Source organism: Syngnathus typhle, linkage group LG20, assembly GCF_033458585.1.
Source record: "Syngnathus typhle isolate RoL2023-S1 ecotype Sweden linkage group LG20, RoL_Styp_1.0, whole genome shotgun sequence".
NCBI classification, from domain to species: domain Eukaryota; kingdom Metazoa; phylum Chordata; class Actinopteri; order Syngnathiformes; family Syngnathidae; genus Syngnathus; species Syngnathus typhle.
The window spans coordinates 497,657-515,376 of NC_083757.1; the positions used below are offsets into that span (position 1 = coordinate 497,657).

A 17,720-nucleotide genomic window follows, 5' to 3' on the forward strand; every position below is an offset into this window, starting at 1 on the left:
CACTGTCGATCACACACACACAGCACACCGGCGGCGATACTTGCATGGATTGCAGCTAAATGGATCAATTGTTTCATATGCGACACTGTGCTAGCTAAAGTGTCTCTCTCACAGTAGCTGTATCATTTTCTCCGTCCGTCTTACTGTCTCCTCGTGCATCCTGCCCGTCCGTCCGTTCCTCACGCGCACGACACAATAACAATAGAGGGGAGACATCGTGCGCGTCAGTGTCGCGACACGCTTCAGCCAATAGCAGGCCGGCTCTCATACGCACGCTCGCGCTCATCCAATAGAAAAGCGGCTCTCACCGCGACGCTGCCAGCCAGGGTCTGTCTGGTTCGTCGAGATTGACAGGCCCGCCGCCGCCGCCGCCGCCGCCACCGCCGCCGCGAGACTGTTTTCTTTAAGGTGGCGCCTCTGAGATTAGCGCTCCCCCAACATACATTTACAATTGTACCCCCAAAGCGGGCCACCATTTGGCACTTGGACATGCTCAAAACCTGAATCCCCAACTTCAATCATGCATTAAGTGGACATGAAGTTTTGCAGCACGAATAATGAGTGACTTAAGCGCAAACTGTCATTTTACTCCAATAATGGATGAATGATGCACCTTCTTTTTAGTTAGATCAAATAAAAGTGTCGTAACAAGCATGTCCAACTGAATTTGATTTTCAAACGACCACATATCAATTGTAACATAATTACATCACTGTGGAATCTTAAAGACTGACTGTTCACCTAATGCTATTGTGCCAAACAAATATTTCTAGACCTTTACTTTTGTGACAAAAAGTCAAGAAAATTGATACTGATGGATCTACTATTTCAAGCACTAAATATACAGTCTTTTTTTTAGAAGGTATTTGGTGTAAAAAGTACCACTTGCTTAGAACACTGTTTTTATTGATAAACATAATAATAATAAAAAAAAACTCGACCAATTGAGAGGAAGGGCTTCAATAGATATCGCAAGTTGCAAGACCATTCCAATTTGATTTGAGCCGTGCATCCATAACAACTCCAACCTGTTGAACAAGTAAAATTAACTCCAAAAGTATTTGGCTATTGAAATTTTGTACGCCGCCAAAAATGATTAGAAATGCAGAGGGAACAAATTGTGACAATTGTTCAATTGAAGAGGTTCGACAAGGGAATCTCATCTCGAAAGCTGATCAGACGATGCAGTGCAGGACGGAAGCAGCAGGTCACCTCGATGTAGAGCTGGCTCTCTGTATTTAAGTGTCCTTGTTGATGAGGCCAACCTATATTTGCCGTGCAGAAAACATGGATGCTCAGGGTTTACTGGGAGTGCGTGAGGTGAACACTCCTGAGGCCTCCAACATGGTCTTTCTTCGTGCTGTCTCTTTGGCTACATTATGGTTTAGTCTTCTTAGACGTTCCTAAAGGCAGAACATTCTTTTGAAGGCTTCATTCAAAAACATCTCTTTTTGAATCTGGTCTTATCTGGTTGTCATTACCAAAGACTTTCTTAACTCGAAGGCCACTCACTCCAGATAACTATTTGCACGCAAGCAATTAAAAAGTCAATTGGACTAAAGGTGTCCGCTGGAGAGAGACACAACACTAACCTGAGCGTTTTGCAGAATATTGTTTACAAGTACGACTCTTCGTCTTGCATTGAGAAGTTTCTTCACGTATGGGTCCAGATCAAGAGCCACCTTTTGATGTTCATTTATCCTGCATAATTCTGGAAATAAAGCACATCAGGCAACACATGTCCAAATGTTCGTGTTACACTATTTACAGGTGGGGTCAAATAAGGTAGATACTAAATTGATGTAAAATGCGGTTTCCATTTATTTAGGATGGGGGGCGTGTCATTCAGCCATGTCAAAATAAAGCTAATTACCTGTGGCAAGATTGTCTATGTGTTCCCGTAGTTCGACTTGGCTCTCTCTGTAGATGAAAACATATTCCCATGAAATATAATACAGAAGGTCCGTTTAACATTCCAGACATGACGGGTCGGTCGACGGGTCACGAGACACAAGTTAGCAGCAGCAGCAGCAGCAGCAGCAATGTGATGCAGTGACGATCAAATAACGTCAATTAAAACGATCGATTATGATTTACCTGACGGAGTGTACATGCAGGTCCAATTGTTGAATGGCTGGTTTTAAAAGGTCGAGCATCCCCTCAGCTATAACATCTTTACCAGCAGAAGTGTCAACAACTACCGCGGAAGCCATTTTCATTGTGGAGCAAAGAGCAACACACCGGAAACGACGTCACCGTGACGTAGCCATAAAGCCACTCCATTTTCTTGCGGGGATAGCTTCAGCTTCACAGGCAGCACCATTTTAAGAAGTCGCTTCGTCAGAGTCGCTTCTCGGCGTTTTCTTGTCGTTGTAGAAAGGGAATCAGAAGACAAATACCACTCGTCTCTTAGTTTTCCGCACCGTTTGGTGGTGAGGAGTTTTTTTTTTGGTCTTGGACCTAAAGGGACAAATAACATCCTCTCGGCCTGGTGGTGTTGGAACAAGCAAGCTCCCGAAGCTAACTTTAGCTAACTGCCTCTTCTCGACCAATGCAACGTTCTTTGTAAGTCACAATTATTCAATGTTGAACAAGGTTTCCCACTTGCTGCGTTTATTTATTACAAGCGACCTCAGACGTTACTTGGCTCCGTGATATTTGGAACTCATTCAAACGACATATGTAGGCAGCCCCCCCCCCCCCCCCCCTTCCTTGTGTTTTGGGGGCTGCGTAAGAAGTGGATTGAATGACTCGAACAGGTGCTGATGAATGAGGCTTGCTAATATTTGCAAATGTCATCCACAAGTCACTGTTGGAGACTCCTTATCTAACGCCCGTTCCACCACTTCAACATGTTTCTTCTGTTTTGATTGTTTCCCCAGGAGTTTTCAACCGAATTCAGTCAAAATGAGCGCTGCATCTTCTCAAAAAGTTGTCCTGAAGAGCACCACCAAAGTGTCCCTGAACGAGCGGTGAGGCGCCATGCACCTTATGGGCAGTTTAACGCCAGAATCAAAGGCCATCCTTGGTGGTCCTTGTGCTCGCTGAAGAAGGCCGGCCACCCATTGTCTGGGACCTGGCCCCAAATGGATGCCATTTTGAATGATCCTTGTGTGTGCACTGCTCACTCAGCTCGGTTGGACCTGTGAATATTTTGGGAAGCACGAGTTGAAATAAGAACGTTGCCAGGCACGACACTACGTGTGCTTGCCCAGGCCAAATGCTACGTGTGAGCAGTGCACAAAGGGCGATCAAGTTGGTCATAATTGCTAGATGGACCGGACCGCTCGCTGTCCTGAAACTTCCATGGCACTCGTACTCCCTGTTGTATACACGAGGTACACCAACGGAGAGGAGTCGAGATGTGGCAAAGATCCCAAAGGTTTCTCTCAATCTCTTTCAAACCAGCTGAAGTTAAGCACCGTTCCTCTTTTCTCTCCTCCTATACAAGTTCAGGTACTCGGTCCTAGCCTGGACGTGACGCAGCAGCAGCAGCAGCCTTGGCCGCTCGCTGGCTGCGTGTCATCCTTGTCACGGTCCTTGCTGTAAGAGGCCGAGTAACCAAACGTAGCCCGTGGCCTCTGCTACCCCAGGATGATCTGATGAGCCGGTCGGCTCGAGGCCAGTAAGTGGCATCTGTACGGCTTTCTCTTGTCTCCATTCTTTTCTGAAAATCAAAGCTTTCGCTCTCTCTCTCTCGCTCTCTCTCTCTGTATCTTGTGCTTCTTATGCTTGGTTTGGAAAACAAAGAATTGATATTTTCAAGAGAGAAACAAACGAGTGATGGCAAATGGGATCTAAATAACATAAGAGCCACGAGAGTAAGTGTGGCCGCATCCATGACTTGAGAAATGACTTGGTGTGGAAAGCCTGCTTCCTCCACTTCTGTGTCCCCTTGTCCTCGTCTTTTACTTCCTTTTTTCCCTCCCACCTTCTAAAGCTTCACTAACATGCTGAAGAACAAGCAGCCCACAGCGGTTAGCATTCGAGCCACCATGCAACAGCAGCATATGGCCAGTGCGCGCAATCGACGGCTGGCCCAGCAGATGGAGAATCGGCCCTCGGTGCAAGCTGCTTTGAGTCACAAACAGGTAACGTGTTACCTGCGGGAAAAGGAGCACAAGAGTGAGCAAACACTCATCGAAGCGCCGGCATCATCTCTTGGAGCCTCTATCTGATCGGCAAAGCCTCAGTTCGGAGCAGCTTGTCGCGTGCGACTTGTTTGAACCGCATTTGACGTCACTTGTCAGAGCCTGAAGCAACGACTGGGGAAGAGCAACATCCAAGCCAGGTTGGGGCGGCCCGTCGGCATGGGAATGCGCGGAGGTGCCGTCGGCGTTAGAGGAGCAATGCGTGGGATGACCAGAGGACTTCGCGGAAGAGGCAGAGGAGGAATGATGAGAGGCGCGCTTTCCCTGAGAGGTGCCAGTCTGACGCCCATTTCAGATGGCCATTTCAATCTGACTGTTTGTTCTTGTGAAATTTAGGAAAGCGAATGGCTCCTGGTTTCCCCATGCGAGGCCGGGGCTTCGCCGGCCGCGTGGCCATGCGGCGAGGGGGCCGGCAGCGTGCGGGGATTCCTGGCCGAGGGGGAGCTATGGGGAGAGGAGCGCCCCGTGGAGGGATAGCCAGAGGTAAGTCGTCGTGTGCCGCTTGGTTTGAATGTTTTCTTGCCGCCGCTCACTATCGATGCTTTGTTTTGCGGACAGGTCGCGGCGGTCTTCGTGGGCGTGGCGGCGGTTACGCCAGCAGACGCGGCCGCGGCAGAGGTGTCGGCCGACCGTCGGTGACCCGCGAGCAACTGGACAACCAGCTGGATGCTTACATGTCAAAGACCAAAGGTCACTTAGATGCTGAACTGGATGCCTACATGGCCCAGGCTGACCCAGATAGTATGGAGTGACACTGGACTCGAGTTACTGCAAGAACTTTACAGCTCCTTTAACACATACTGTGTAGTGTCGATGACTTGTTCTCAGAAAATGGGTTTGATGAGAGCGCCGCTGCCGTAAACGGTCCGGGCGGGACTCTCCGGCCGAGCAGAAAATTGCTAACGCTGAATGTGCTTTCATCCACATGCTATTTTTACAGCTGTTGCTATGAAACCCATTTTAATTCGACTCAACAATATGAAAGGACTTTTATAAAATTTGAAGAACCCAGTTGTTTTACCATTTCCTTTTAATACCAGGGTCTGTACGTGTGTTAACCTGTTTTGTCATTGTTTGGGTCACATATTGACTTTGTTTCTGGCATTGCAAATGTTTCTTTCCACCAAGTCTTCCAAGGCGTGTTTGTTGGCGCTGGTGCATAAATTAGTACGTCAAAAGAAAGCCTAAACCGAGCAGTTTGTAAGAAGCCATGGGTGAATGGTCCTGGGAAGGTGGAGACTTTTTGGCCTGTCACCATTTCTGCAGCAAGTAGGCATTAACTCAGCTGCATTTCAAAACGACTCATTTTACATAGTGAAAATAAAAACAAAAAGCTTACCTTTTATTACAGCTCGGAATTATTCTGTAAATGGCTTTGTGTATAAATTGGACACTATTGGTACAAACTAGATTAGTTGCCAAATGGTGTAAGAACAATTAGTGCATAGACGCTTAAACGCGATTTAAAACAATGTAAATTGTAACACTATACACGTATATGCACTGCAAAGTGTAATGGCCGATGGTGTAGTGTAGTCAATGGTACTCTCGCCTGTCACGTGTGCAGGCACCATGAGTTCGATGCCCTCATGGGATGGTGTCTATAGTTTTAAAAATAAGTATGCATTTTAAAACAACACGCTCGCGGCCCCCGTGGGGACAAGCGGTACAGAAAATGAATAGTTGGAAATGATTTGCGATTATTTTCCCCTTCAGATGAATAAAAAAGACGAGCGCGTATTTAACGTAAAGTACTTACAATTGTCGCAACGCTTAGTATAAAAGCATTTGCAGCGCCGCCAATCGTTCCTTCCATCCAGCGCTGCGTTTGAACGCTGGTCGGGGTTGAGCGAGTTCCCTTAAGGTGAGGTCCAAACGCACTCATTTCATTCATTTGTTTTATAAAGGCAGAAAAGATCGTACAGTGGATGATCCAAGTCTCATTTGTATGCGATGCATGCGTTTTGTTTGGAATATCGCAGGAATGCTAGCTAGCAGCTAGGTCAATTCCAACGCGGCGTTTACCCTCCATTTGTCGACGGTTGTAGTTTTTGAGTCGATTTCCTAGATACAACATTGAACATATGTGACGTCCAAGCTTTGTTTCCGTGCGATCATTTTCCGATTGCCGAACTAGTAGAGCGGAAGGATCTTGCGCGCATGTGCTTCTTGCTCATCCGGGGCTCCACTGCCGCACGTTCAAATTTGTGGATGGGGATGGTTCTGTTAAGTGGCTTTTTCCCATGACACTTGCGGCCACATTATATGATCAGGTTTTGCTTTCACCTCTGCACTCGTGATTGCAGCCTGGTGTCAATGAGGCCTGTTACATGACATGCATGTGTCGATGGTTTGCATGAGAAGCCTTTTCTCAAAACTGGATGTTGACCAAAACCTGACTGTGAGATCCTTTGCAGAATGGGGTGACGTTGCTTCTGCTGTGGAGCCCTGCCTGAAATGAGGTGAGTGCTGGTTCTGACTAGAGATGCACCGATCCGACTTTTTCAGTTCCGATACCGATACCGATGCCGTGGCTTTGCGTATCGGTCGATACCCGATACCGATCCGATATTATGGTTGACTTAACAAGCTACATAACTCTACATGTGGAACAGAAAAGACCAAAGGCAATGGCATCAGGCAGACTACACAGTTCTTTGCTCTAAATTAGGGGTGTCCAAACTAACGGTCCAGTTTTTAATGGCCCGCAGCAAATTCTGAAAACATATAACATTAACACCCCCCCGGAAGAGAAGCGAACACGCAGCGTTTGACATCCGATTAGCCTCCGCCCCCCCCCCCCCATTCGGGAGAGAAGCGAACGCGAAGCCTTTGACGTCCCATTAGCAACCCGAAGAGAAGCGAACGCGCATGGTTTGACGTCCGCTTAGCAACCCGGGGAAGAGAAGCGAACGTTCGCTCCATGTTTGCATTTGTTTAGAAAACTCTCGTGGCATGCGGCACACGTGCTGCTGACGTATGACGTAGCCCGCGTCCCAATAGATTAAGGAAAGTATCGGCTCACAGATCGGCTGAAATCCCCGATACCCGATCCATCTATTTTGTTGATATCGGGGCCGATATCCGATCCAGATATCGGATCGGTGCATCTCTAGTTCTGACTTTCAAATCAAGTCAGCACTTTCCTTTTCAACTTGGCACAGCAAGCGCTTGGGTCCTGTGTGGTGGACCGTCAGCTATTGCAGTGCAAAGACCAACCAATTCTTTTGCAACCCGCTGCAGTCAAACTCTCTGCTGTAGTGTTACTTACGAGAAATGACACTTGCTACACATTGTCGTGTTTTGTCGTCGTCTTTGCGTCTTCATTGAATCCATTTTCCGTTGTGTAGGCTGCTACCGAGGGGGACACCGAGCCGGCTGGGTGAGTGATCCGCGTCGGCTTGTATTTTGTCCACGAGAACAGTTTATGATGATTGGCTAATGATGTTCAACTGCTCTGAATTATGAGTGACAATTGCCTTTCTGAAAGACGTGGTGATTTTATTTTATTATTATTTTTGGGTTTAGTGTGGCATCAGCTTGACATTGAACCTTCTCTTCTCCCTTCCAGGAGTCCGCTCTCAAGCTTGGACCTCCGACGTAACGCCCGACAACGTCATGTAATTATGGAAAATATAAATGGTATTTGCATTCCAAATGACTCTCTACCTATGAGCTTGAGTTCCAATCGTACTCGCAGCTATTGTGATCACACTATTGAAGGCTTGTGTCGAAATATGAACAGTAGCACTGTGCGGTATCTGCAGCCTGTTGTGCCGTCAGCAGGTTTGTTCATAAGTCAGTGCGAGAGCAAAGTCAGCACATAGCATCGTTGGTCTCCTTGCTGCGTGTGCGTGGAGTCTTGGTAGAACTGCTGACACATCATTTTGGAATGGAATACTTTTGGTCGTTTAGCATTCTACCCGACGTGTCATGTAAAAATGAAAAGAACGATCAACAAGTACAGTCGGTTTCAATTGATTGTTCGTGTCAATCCTTCAGGTTGCACTGAGGCCGACCGACCGGCCGGCCAAGCTGAATCTGTCCGTAACATCCGAGCAGAGACGGAATGAATTTGCATCGGTGCCACGGTTTGTCCTTTTGCACTTCTTATCAAAGCTTGGCATTAAAGACTGAATATACTTCTGATTTGGTTAAAAAAAAAATTGTATTGAGGTGAAGAGTGCTTAAAATGAGCATGCATCAAATGCATACAATAGCTAAGATGAATTGCTGAATTTCCTATCCCCAGTATCAGCACATAGGTGTCTGCATCCTGCTGCTGCTTCATCAGCAGGCATGTTAAAAAATCAAGTGCTAGAGCAAGCCATCAGTCATCGTTGGGCTCCTTCACTTGTGTGTTCAGAGTCCTGGTATTCTGTATGGAACAAGCGCAAGCTCAACTTGATCATGAACAAAAAGCAAACGATTAAACCAAATGTACAATTATGTCTTTTCTTTTTCTTTTGTCTCACAGGTGACTGATATGCTTGTGCCAGAAGTGCAGGAAATGTAAGTCACGTCTTCTCACTGTTTGGTCATATACCAAGGCTTTCAGGTAATTCTGTGCCTGACTTGCTGTGGAATTGACCAGAAATCAAAATCCATCCCCGTGGGCTTCTACAGCAGTTTGCTGAGTTGACTTGTTGGGAACATTCATCCTCTTGATACTTGTATCTCTTTTGTGTAGTTCTGATGTACCTCCTTTTATTTTGTAGCAGCCGTCCGTGATGGAAGTGAAGAGAGCGTTGGCACTATTACATTGCTTTGTAATTCACGAAGAAAACATCTTTGAACATTTTTCTGGTGTGTGACCTGGCCTTCTTGATTAAAGTCAAAGTCAACTTTATTGTCAATCCCTTCATATGTCAAGACACACAAAGAAAGCGCGATTCCGTTACCTCCATCCCACGGTGACGAGATGCAGTACACAATAAACATACAAGTAGACGACACAAAATAAAAACAAGGCATAAATAATAAATAAATGGGAAGAAAAACACAGTTGTTAAACTAGAGGCCAAAATAAGTGTCATTACTTGTCTTCACTTTTGATAATCTTTTTCTTTTCAATATTTGACCAATCTTAACTCATTTGATTTGAAAACAAAGAGTCACTTTGTTTGTACTGACTTTGAGCCATCTGCCCGAAATGATGACAAGATTCCAATTGCTCTTGTAGCCAAATGTTTTGCCAAGTGTTCAGGGAAACTTAATTCGAGCCTGGAATGAATACCTGCAGAATTTACAAGTAGAGACGGACTGTGTAGCTCATCTCTGGTGCAAAGTAACCACTGACTTTAGCCAAGGTGACCAGATTTGGGTTTCAATCAGGAGGTGTGGCACTTTACTTTTAGTTCAGCTTTTTCCCTAATAAAGTGGCCTGTTATTAGGTACACTCGAAAATGGCGGTGTACCTAATGGAGTGTCAGAGTGACGTCACTGATCCAACAGCCAATCAGGAGGTGGGTTGTGGCACCATCTAGTGTCCAGGTGACGTAGGTACACTGGGAAATGGCCGTGTACCTAATGGAGTGTCCAAGTGACGTCACAGAACCAACAGCCAATCAGCAGGTGGGGGTGAGGGCGGGTGTGGCACTCTTCACTTAAACCAGGGGTGTGGACCTCCAGTCCTCGAGGGGCCGCGTTCCAATATGCTTTCCAAGTGACCCTCGTTAAGCGCACCTGCGTGAAAACTTTAGCCTCTGCAGAACGTGAAAGAAGCTAAAAGTTTGCTGATTTGTTTTAATTGAGAGGGAAAAAAAACAGCAAAAGCATTTCACTAGCTGACCAGGAGATGGCGACAGCGTGGCATCTGAAGACCATGGATTGTTTGTTCTGCTATAGCCTAGGTGACTGATTCACAATTTGGTTTTGTCTGATAATAGATATTAAATAAAGAAAACCAACTGGCTAATTGATTTGTTTTAATTGAGAGAAAAAAAAACATCAGCAAAAGCATTTCACTAACTGACCAGGAGATGGCGACAGCGCGGCATCTGAAGACCATGGATCGTTCTGCTATGCCGGTTTAAAAAAAAAAAAAAAAAACGTAATTAGCTAGGGGTCAAAGGTCAAAGTTTACGGTTCAAAGTTCACCCAGGGGTCAAAGGTCGGTTCAAAGTTCACGGGGTCATGTGCACATTTTCGATTTTTAACTAGAGTTGAAAGTTCAGGTTTCAAAGGTCACCCAGGGGTCACCACGGGGTCACCACGGGGTCACCGCGGGGTCACCGCGGGGTCACCGCGGGTTCAAAGTTCAGGGTTCACTTTTTTTTTTTTTTTTTTTTTTTTTTAGGTTAACCTTTATTTAACCCAGTGCTTCTCAATTATTTTCTGTTACGCCCCCCCCTAGCAAGAAGAAAACTATTCGCGCCCCCCCTCCCCACCGTGACTATCCTAACTTGTCTTGTAAGTCGTAAAATGTTGCACTGTTGCAAACGTGACAGAAGTAACAATGAGAGCGCCACTGCCCCCTGCTGTAGTAAACGCGCAATTACACTTTATTCTAGTACTGCCAAAAAAAAAGCCTGTTCCCCAGGGTCACACGCGCCCCCCCAGGAATAGCACCGCGCCCCCCAAGGGGGGCGCGCCCCACTATTTGAGAAGCACTGGCCTAGGTGACTGATTCACAATTTGGTTTTGTCTGATATCAGAGATTAAATAAAGCAAACCAACTGGCTGATTGATTTGTTTTAATTGAGAGGAAAAAAAAACAGCAAAAGCATTTCACTAGCTGACCAGGAGATGGCGACAGCGTGGCATCTGAAGACCATGGATTGTTTGTTCTGCTATAGCCTAGGTGACTGATTCACAATTTGGTTTTGTCTGATACGCCCCACTATTTGAGAAGCACTGCGTTAAGTGCACCTGCGTGAAAACTTTTAGCTCCTGCAGAACGTGAAAGAAGCGAAAAGTTTTCACGCAGGTGCGCTTAACGAGGGTCACTTGGAAAACATGTTGGAACGCGGCCCCGAGGTCTAGAGCTTGACACTTGTGACCTTTGACCGTGATATTTCCCTGCTTGTAAATGGCAGTGGTGACATCACAGAACCACTTTTCACTCTCGCTTATTACCTGATGTTATTAGGTATACCTCATGGACACTTCAATAGGTACACTACACGAGGTAAAAAATAAATAAATAGGAAAGTACATATTTGAACGTGTTGTAAATGAAATCAGTCAATGCACATGGACAAATATTTTTTCACAATTTATCAAAACATACCAAAAAATATAGGTATCAAAGATGCATTACAAACATTTTTTTTTATTTTACAAATCAGTCTTTTGCGTCCTGAAGACACAGGAAGCTGTAAATGAAAACAGCAAGAATCTTTGAAGTGAAATGCTGAACAGAAAATCAGCTAGAAACAACACATTGTCCCAACATTGACTGTGGCTTGTCGACCAATAGCATGTTAAAAAGCTGTTTGGCACCGCCAGGTTAAGAAAAGTGCATGTGGCTATGCTAAGCTAATGTAAGGTTCCACACAGCGGCTAAATATTGCCTATTGCATTCAAATAAAGAGCCATTCAGGCAGTGGTGGAGCATAATGTATGATCAAAGTGCAACCCTCTTCAAGAACAACCCTCTTCAAGCAAACACGGCTGAATATGTTCAAGAAAACAAAGAGAAATAACAATGAGGTTCCAGGAAGGAGCATCAAGTGTCATCCATTCCAAGAGGCAGCCAAACAAACAGGTACATGGTCTATTGCTGACCCTGGAATGACAAAGCAGGGTGGGCAACTAAACCCTGGCCGCAATCAGACAGCAGGTTGGGGGGGGGGGGGGGGGGGGGCTACCACCAGAACCATGCAAAAGACAGCTTATTCAGAATGGGTGACCAGAGCTCAGCGCGCGTCCTCGAAACCGCCCCGCCCTGCCCGCCTGCTCTCTCAGCACCCACAGAAGAGAAAAGTCGAGTGACATGTCGAGTGCAACATCCCGCCTGCGCGGATGGTCGGCAAGCGCAAGTGCACGTGACTGCCGTGTCTTGTCCTGTCCTTCCTCCGCAGCTCGGGAGAGCTTCTTTCTTTCTTTCTCTTTTCCCGCCAGCCTCAGTTCAACAGTCTCTGAGACAGAGCTGGAGCACACTTGTAGAAAAGGCCCTTCAGCACACCTGCAGCATGTGAGCGTTGATGTTGAACTCCTCCTCGGTCTGAAAAGCATGGGAGTCGTCTTCAGTTAGAAAAGAGCTAGCTTCTCATTCATACATACCATGGCTAGCAATAAACAAATACCTCAGTGTAGACCGGAGGCGGCGCCGGGAAACAGAACGCCGGCGGGTTCATGAAGATGGGGCTGTCGTCGCCATCAAAGTCATCCAGGAGCGGCGTCAGCGGCTGATCCATGTGGACGTCGCGGGTGACGTCGCGGTAGCTGGGGGGCTCGGGCATGGCGAGCGACACCCAGCTGAGCGAACCGTCCTGGCTGCTCACGCTGCTGCTGCGGCTGCCCAGACCGGGCGTCCCGATCACCAGGGGCAGTTCCAGAATCAGCTTTTCGCTCCCGGGAATGTGGATATAAATCTGGTCGGTCGGAGACAACATTGGGAAGTTGAGGGCTTGTTGTGTTGAAAAAGTTCAGGGGGGGGCAAAAGCGTATCTCACCATTAATGCATACTCCATGCGGATCAAGTTGCAGTCGAGCTTTGACGGTTTGATCTTGGGGACCCGGATGGTTTTGCCCTGCCAGGCGTCGCACATCCCAGAGATGATGTGGTTGCCTCGCACCGACGACAGCTTCTGGCGGAAGACTTTGGTGCGCCCGTTGGCCTGGTAGGTGTGCTTGGCGATGATGGCCGCCTTGGGAACCACGATGCGCGAGCACGTGTTCTCGAACTTGGCGTTGATGCAGATGTCCTCGCCCTCACAGAATCCGCGGCGGTCGATTTTGGCGTTGAGCGACACCTGGCCATCTGGGATGAACATGCAGGTGACTTTCTTCTCTTTCATACCCCCAGTAGGGCACTGCAGAGGAGACGCACGCGTTAGTTAGTCCGGGCTAAAAAGCACTAACCGTGTCCATTTGATTCAATGTACCTACCAGCAGGTCTGGCGTGTTGACGTCCAGAGGTTCTTCCACCTCAAAGTGTTTCTTGCACTCAAGGACGGGCTGCTGCGGTCTCTCCAGCTTGGCCTTGACATAGTAGTGGACGTAGCCGAACTTGCCTTTGTATGACGACACCAGCTTCCTGTAACGCCAGAAAGTACATGAAGGTTAGTTAGAACACCTCTTCAGTGTGATCATGTGCACTGCAGGAATGGTCCTAATTGGTCGCAAATGTCACTTGGGATGCTGTTGACAACAATCAAATCAAATGCTCTTCTTCCACTAGATGGCAGAAGGTACAATTCAATGGGTATCAACACTAGTGCAGATTTTGCATTGGGTCGGTGAGACCGTCATTTATAATGAGGTTTTAATGAAGCTTGGTCAAATCTCTCAAATCCAAGTTAATAGCCACGTTAGCAAGTCATAAAAAGATGACACTAACCCCTGTTGAGGGAGCTCAAATTCAAACTTGTACTCGTATTTGTTGTTTGGCCTCAAGAGAACTGAACCGTCAGCGTCTGGAAAGAAGAAGTAGATGAGATAAGCAGCATAAAAACGTGTCCAGATGGAGCTGTTGTTGTTGTTGTTGTGGTGGTGGTGGTTTTTAAGAACTATTTGACGGCCAAATCAAGTGCAGCTATTGTTTGTACCTGTCGGTTGATCGTGAAGGCGCAAAGGGGCTTCATATCGGAGATATTCAGCCTCCTGTCGACAGCGCTGCGTGCCTTTGGGATATTCCACTTTGGCGGATCCCAAGCCGAGAATGGTGACGGCGGACACGCGTGTCACTTCGTTGACTTCCAATTCCACACGGCCCGACAGTCTGTCCCCGCCGCAGTAGAAAGTCTTGGTGTCGGTGAAAACGATTTGGAACGACTTGACTCGTTTCAACATGGCTACCATGTTTGCGTGGAAGGATGGCAAAGCTTCAAAAAGTAGGCACGCTCGCTGGGGCTCGCTCTTTTAAACTAGCGCTAAACAACGGAGGGGCAGGCAGGCAGGCAGGCAGCTTTGTCGCGACTTGCCCCGGTGGGCGGGCCGTCCATGCGGGACGAGCGTGAACACGCGTGCACAGCGCCGCTATTGGTGCAAAAGGCCTGTTTTCGCTCGGCTCGGCCAATCAGCGCCCGGCGTCGACGCGTGAACACCGCGTGGCCAGCACAGATAACAAGCGTGCTCGGCTCATGTGCACGCTGCGCAGGAAGTCGACGAAGGCTGCCAGATACCGAAAGTACATCTTCAAGTAAACAGAGATGGAGGGAGAAGCCAGCCATCCATCCATCCATCCATCCATCCAGCCAGCCATCCAGCCATCCATCCATCCAGCCAGCCTTCCTTTGATTGATGACGCACCACTGGCAACTTTGCCAAGTGTAATAAAAGTCGACGGAAGGAGGCACGCCACTTGGCTTCCAGGAAAAGCACTTCTGACAAAGACACATAGCTCAGTACACAATGTTCACTTTGCCATTGTCAACATTAGGCAACTTCCAATTGATTTGGATGCGCTGTTTTGTCGTCGCTGCATATCATCACTAAAGCAAGGAACATCCCAAGAATGATGTGCACCGACAAACATTTTCATTCCTGACTGAAGCAGCTGGCAAAACAACCGCAGCCAGCTCAGCTCAGCTCAAGGTCTGCTGCTTGCTGGCTTGCTTGCATGTTGCGGCTCTTATTGGACCACTAAATCAGACCATGAAGTCAGTCAGTAGCGTATCGTGTTCCGGGGCTATCCCAGGAAAAGGAGCATTTGCGGGCATTATGAAGTAGGTCACAGGTCGAACAATCATTTGCAAAGTGAATAGCAGCAAAGCTTTCACAAATGACCTAAACACACTTGCATTGATGTGTGTGGGAAAGAGAAAGCGAGCGGGCCACAGTCCACTGCACTATGCAAACAACGTCACCGCACGCTCAGCCAAGTCGGAACAATCGTAAGAACGATTGCAGCATCGGTGACAATTTTGTCGCCTATGGTTTGCGGAGTGAAAAGGATCCAATCGTGATTGTGCTCCGTATTATCCCCGCTTTAGGGCTCGGTGGCATTCTTCTTTAACTATTTACAAGTACAGCAGTATCGCTTTCGTTTTGACGACAGCCAGCCAGGGAGGGACAGCGAGTGCCCTTGGCAAAGTACAAAGGGAGCGCCGAGCAAGCGTTTCAATTGTTTCACCGTCAGTATTTATTCATTATCAAGAGGCAACGTCAACTCAACTCAATTTATAGAGTAGGATAAAAGCAACCAGAGGTGTGCAGAGGCTAAAGGCAAAAAGTTAAGGGGACAACAATTGTAGCCCCCCCCCCCAGAACTGCCACTGCTTGAAGACTCTGAATGTCCAAGAGACGTTCACCCCTCCGTGTCCTGTCCTCGATGTAGATGTCACTTGGTTTTTGAAATATTATCTCTATATTGTAGCTTCTTCTCTAAACTTATTGGTTCCATTTGAAGGGAAAGACTATGAGCATTTCTGGGAAATCAATAATGACTCTTTCCCACAAAGTCCTCCACTCCCTCTGAGCGAGAATCAACAGGCACTCGTTGCTTTTGGATGATGTTGATGTTTATGGATCTAAAATAAAAGCCCTCTCATAACCTTTCCCCTACTGCCCTCCCTTTTTGAAATGCTGCGTTGAGTATCGCTTTCAAGCGCCGGCCGCAGAGTTGCAATTGACTGACTCACTTGAATGAAACGATTGGGTTTGACTCACATCTCTACCCTGGCAATTTGAAACGACCTATTTGATGATAAAATCACGCCGCGTTTCGTAAAAGACCACGGATGACATCACGGCAACATGCCGCGCTTGCTTTGCGATTGGGTGAGGCCTCGTGATCACGCGTTTCCTCTGAGGCAGAAGCTGGTGTTCACGAGGAGTTGCGTTCAAGGACCGCCGCTCCCAAACACGGCCAAAGATTTGCTTTCCTGCGCCTAACGACTTCCCGTCTCTGTGATTCATCTACAAGCCCGGTCACGAGTCACAATGCTGTGAACGCAGACAAGTCCAATCAAATGGAAAATTCACGTGACTCAAAAAAAAAAAAAAAAAATATATATATATATATATATATATATATATATATATATATATTTATTTATTTATTTATTTTTCAATTGTTGGGACATACTGTAGTGTCATAGTCACTGAATTCAATTCGCCGATGCTGTCGTGCATATGTGTCTCATTGTATGTATTCTACAACGTACACAATCTTCAAGCGATTGTCTTTCGCAGATCATGGCCCACACGTGTGTGCGTGCGTACGTGCCTGCAAGTATGCATGGTGTCAACAGACAGAGTTCAAAATGTCTCGGTGTACCGTTCACAAAGTACAAAAACAAGTTTCACCTTGCAGAAAGAACAACCTCCACATGACCTCAACATTTGCACCGCCTCTCGAGAGAGCTTCAATTCAAAACAAAACTCCGTCATACTCTGAGGACACATGACCAATACGACTTGATTCATCCAGGAGCATAGTTTGCAAAAGCTGCAAGATTTCAAATGATTGTTTTTGTGAGCTCAGTTGTGTGAATAGGACACAGATGAACAGACACATAAACAAGGCATCACATGCACTTATGCAAGATAACAAACGGCAAGAGGGCTGTCCTTCCTCGCTGGCTATTGCGAAAGGCCCATGTCTTAGAATAGAGCCACTTCCAAATATGAATGGCTGCTGTACATCGGCAAAACAACGTCATGTAGTGTGTGTGTGTGTATATAATGCAAGGTCAAGTCAAAGGCCATTATATAACAACCATGAGGCCTCATTTGTCACGACTCCAAAGCTACTGTAAACATTGGATACTCCAATTTCAGTCCAAACGGACGTCACTTGCAAGCTCCTGCTCAAATGAACAACAAATGCTAGCTGGACAACAAACAAGAGAAAAGAGTCATTCCAAAAAAGAGGCAGATTCATTTCATAACAAATCCCTCTCCTCGCTAGACCTCAAGCTTGCACAATTCAGCTCAAATGTGAAAAAGGATGTGACCGGTGGAGCAAATGGACACACACGCTTTAGTCACTAGTGCAATCAAAACATGGCAAGGCACAACCACCTCATTTCACTTGTTTTCTTCAACGCGGTCGTCAACTGTACGAAGGAGGCCAAGGGTGACCGGACTGAAATTCTACCCCAGATGAGCGCGAGGATATTCTTGGAAAGTTGGAACATGTTGACCTTTGGGCCAATCTGAGGATGAACAAACGATTACGTACAAGCAAAAAGAAGAACGTCAAGGAACCCTAAGTTGAAACTGCAGTATGTTTTGCTAACATGCTGCGGAGGGTGCTCTTCCTTCCTTCCTTCCTTCCTTCCTTCCTTCCTTCCTTCCTTCCTTCCTTCCTTCCTTCCTTCCTTCCTTCCTTCCTTCCTTCCTTCCTTCCTTCCTTCCTTCCTTCCTTCCTTCCTTCCTTCCTTCCTTCCTTCCTTCCTTCCTTCCTTCCTTCCTTCCTTCCTTCCTTCCTTCCTTCCTTCCTTCCTTCCTTCCTTCCTT

At 46.9% G+C, this 17,720-nt stretch overlaps 3 protein-coding genes, 1 long non-coding RNA gene and 1 other non-coding gene across 5 annotated transcripts; 3 read left to right on the forward strand and 2 right to left on the reverse strand.

The window, feature by feature from the left end:
• Positions 1-889: 889 nt before the first annotated feature.
• Positions 890-2,257, reverse strand: snapin (SNAP associated protein). Its single transcript, XM_061266477.1, has 4 exons — positions 2,098-2,257; positions 1,874-1,920; positions 1,593-1,711; positions 890-1,403 (listed from the first exon to the last, which is right to left on the reverse strand). The coding sequence occupies exons 1-4, from the start codon at positions 2,217-2,219 to the stop codon at positions 1,296-1,298; spliced, it is 396 nt and encodes a 131-aa protein (XP_061122461.1). The 5' UTR covers positions 2,220-2,257; the 3' UTR covers positions 890-1,295.
• A 4-nt stretch (positions 2,258-2,261) lies between these two features.
• chtopa (chromatin target of PRMT1a) lies at positions 2,262-5,496 on the forward strand. Its single transcript, XM_061266476.1, has 6 exons — positions 2,262-2,565; positions 2,883-2,972; positions 3,941-4,091; positions 4,251-4,422; positions 4,488-4,634; positions 4,710-5,496. The coding sequence occupies exons 1-6, from the start codon at positions 2,552-2,554 to the stop codon at positions 4,901-4,903; spliced, it is 768 nt and encodes a 255-aa protein (XP_061122460.1). The 5' UTR covers positions 2,262-2,551; the 3' UTR covers positions 4,904-5,496.
• A 441-nt stretch (positions 5,497-5,937) lies between these two features.
• On the forward strand, positions 5,938-9,000 carry LOC133144450 (uncharacterized). The gene is made up of 7 exons (XR_009710695.1): positions 5,938-6,015; positions 6,569-6,613; positions 7,502-7,533; positions 7,723-7,793; positions 8,154-8,242; positions 8,629-8,663; positions 8,870-9,000. It is a non-coding gene; the product is annotated as an uncharacterized LOC133144450 (long non-coding RNA).
• Positions 7,898-8,036, forward strand: LOC133145042 (small nucleolar RNA SNORA8). The gene has a single exon (XR_009710813.1). It is a non-coding gene; the product is annotated as a small nucleolar RNA SNORA8 (small nucleolar RNA).
• A 2,354-nt stretch (positions 9,001-11,354) lies between the features above and the next one.
• txnipa (thioredoxin interacting protein a) lies at positions 11,355-14,206 on the reverse strand. The gene is made up of 6 exons (XM_061267136.1): positions 13,865-14,206; positions 13,657-13,732; positions 13,206-13,353; positions 12,770-13,129; positions 12,401-12,688; positions 11,355-12,318 (listed from the first exon to the last, which is right to left on the reverse strand). Exons 1-6 carry the CDS (start codon positions 14,115-14,117, stop codon positions 12,271-12,273), a joined length of 1,173 nt encoding a protein of 390 aa, XP_061123120.1. The 5' UTR covers positions 14,118-14,206; the 3' UTR covers positions 11,355-12,270.
• Positions 14,207-17,720: the final 3,514 nt, after the last annotated feature.

What these genes read in the sequence shown, in the direction of transcription:
- txnipa (XM_061267136.1), bottom strand. Translation starts at nt 14,117, where the DNA reads ATGGTAGCCATGTTGAAACGAGTCAAGTCGTTCCAAATCGTTTTCACC. An exon ending in CCTTCACGATCAACCGACAG is followed by an intron (nt 13,733 to 13,864) that starts GTACAAACAATA and finishes TCTTCTTTCCAG; the next exon opens with ACGCTGACGGTTCAGTTCTC. An exon ending in TTTGAGCTCCCTCAACAGGG is followed by an intron (nt 13,354 to 13,656) that starts GTTAGTGTCATC and finishes CTGGCGTTACAG; the next exon opens with GAAGCTGGTGTCGTCATACA.
- chtopa (XM_061266476.1), top strand. An exon ending in CTGCTTTGAGTCACAAACAG is followed by an intron (nt 4,092 to 4,250) that starts GTAACGTGTTAC and finishes GTCACTTGTCAG; the next exon opens with AGCCTGAAGCAACGACTGGG. An exon ending in CCGTGGAGGGATAGCCAGAG is followed by an intron (nt 4,635 to 4,709) that starts GTAAGTCGTCGT and finishes TTTTGCGGACAG; the next exon opens with GTCGCGGCGGTCTTCGTGGG.
- snapin (XM_061266477.1), bottom strand. Translation starts at nt 2,219, where the DNA reads ATGAAAATGGCTTCCGCGGTAGTTGTTGACACTTCTGCTGGTAAAGAT. An exon ending in CATAGACAATCTTGCCACAG is followed by an intron (nt 1,712 to 1,873) that starts GTAATTAGCTTT and finishes CTTTATTTCCAG; the next exon opens with AATTATGCAGGATAAATGAA. An exon ending in ATATTCTGCAAAACGCTCAG is followed by an intron (nt 1,404 to 1,592) that starts GTTAGTGTTGTG and finishes TTCTGCCTTTAG; the next exon opens with GAACGTCTAAGAAGACTAAA.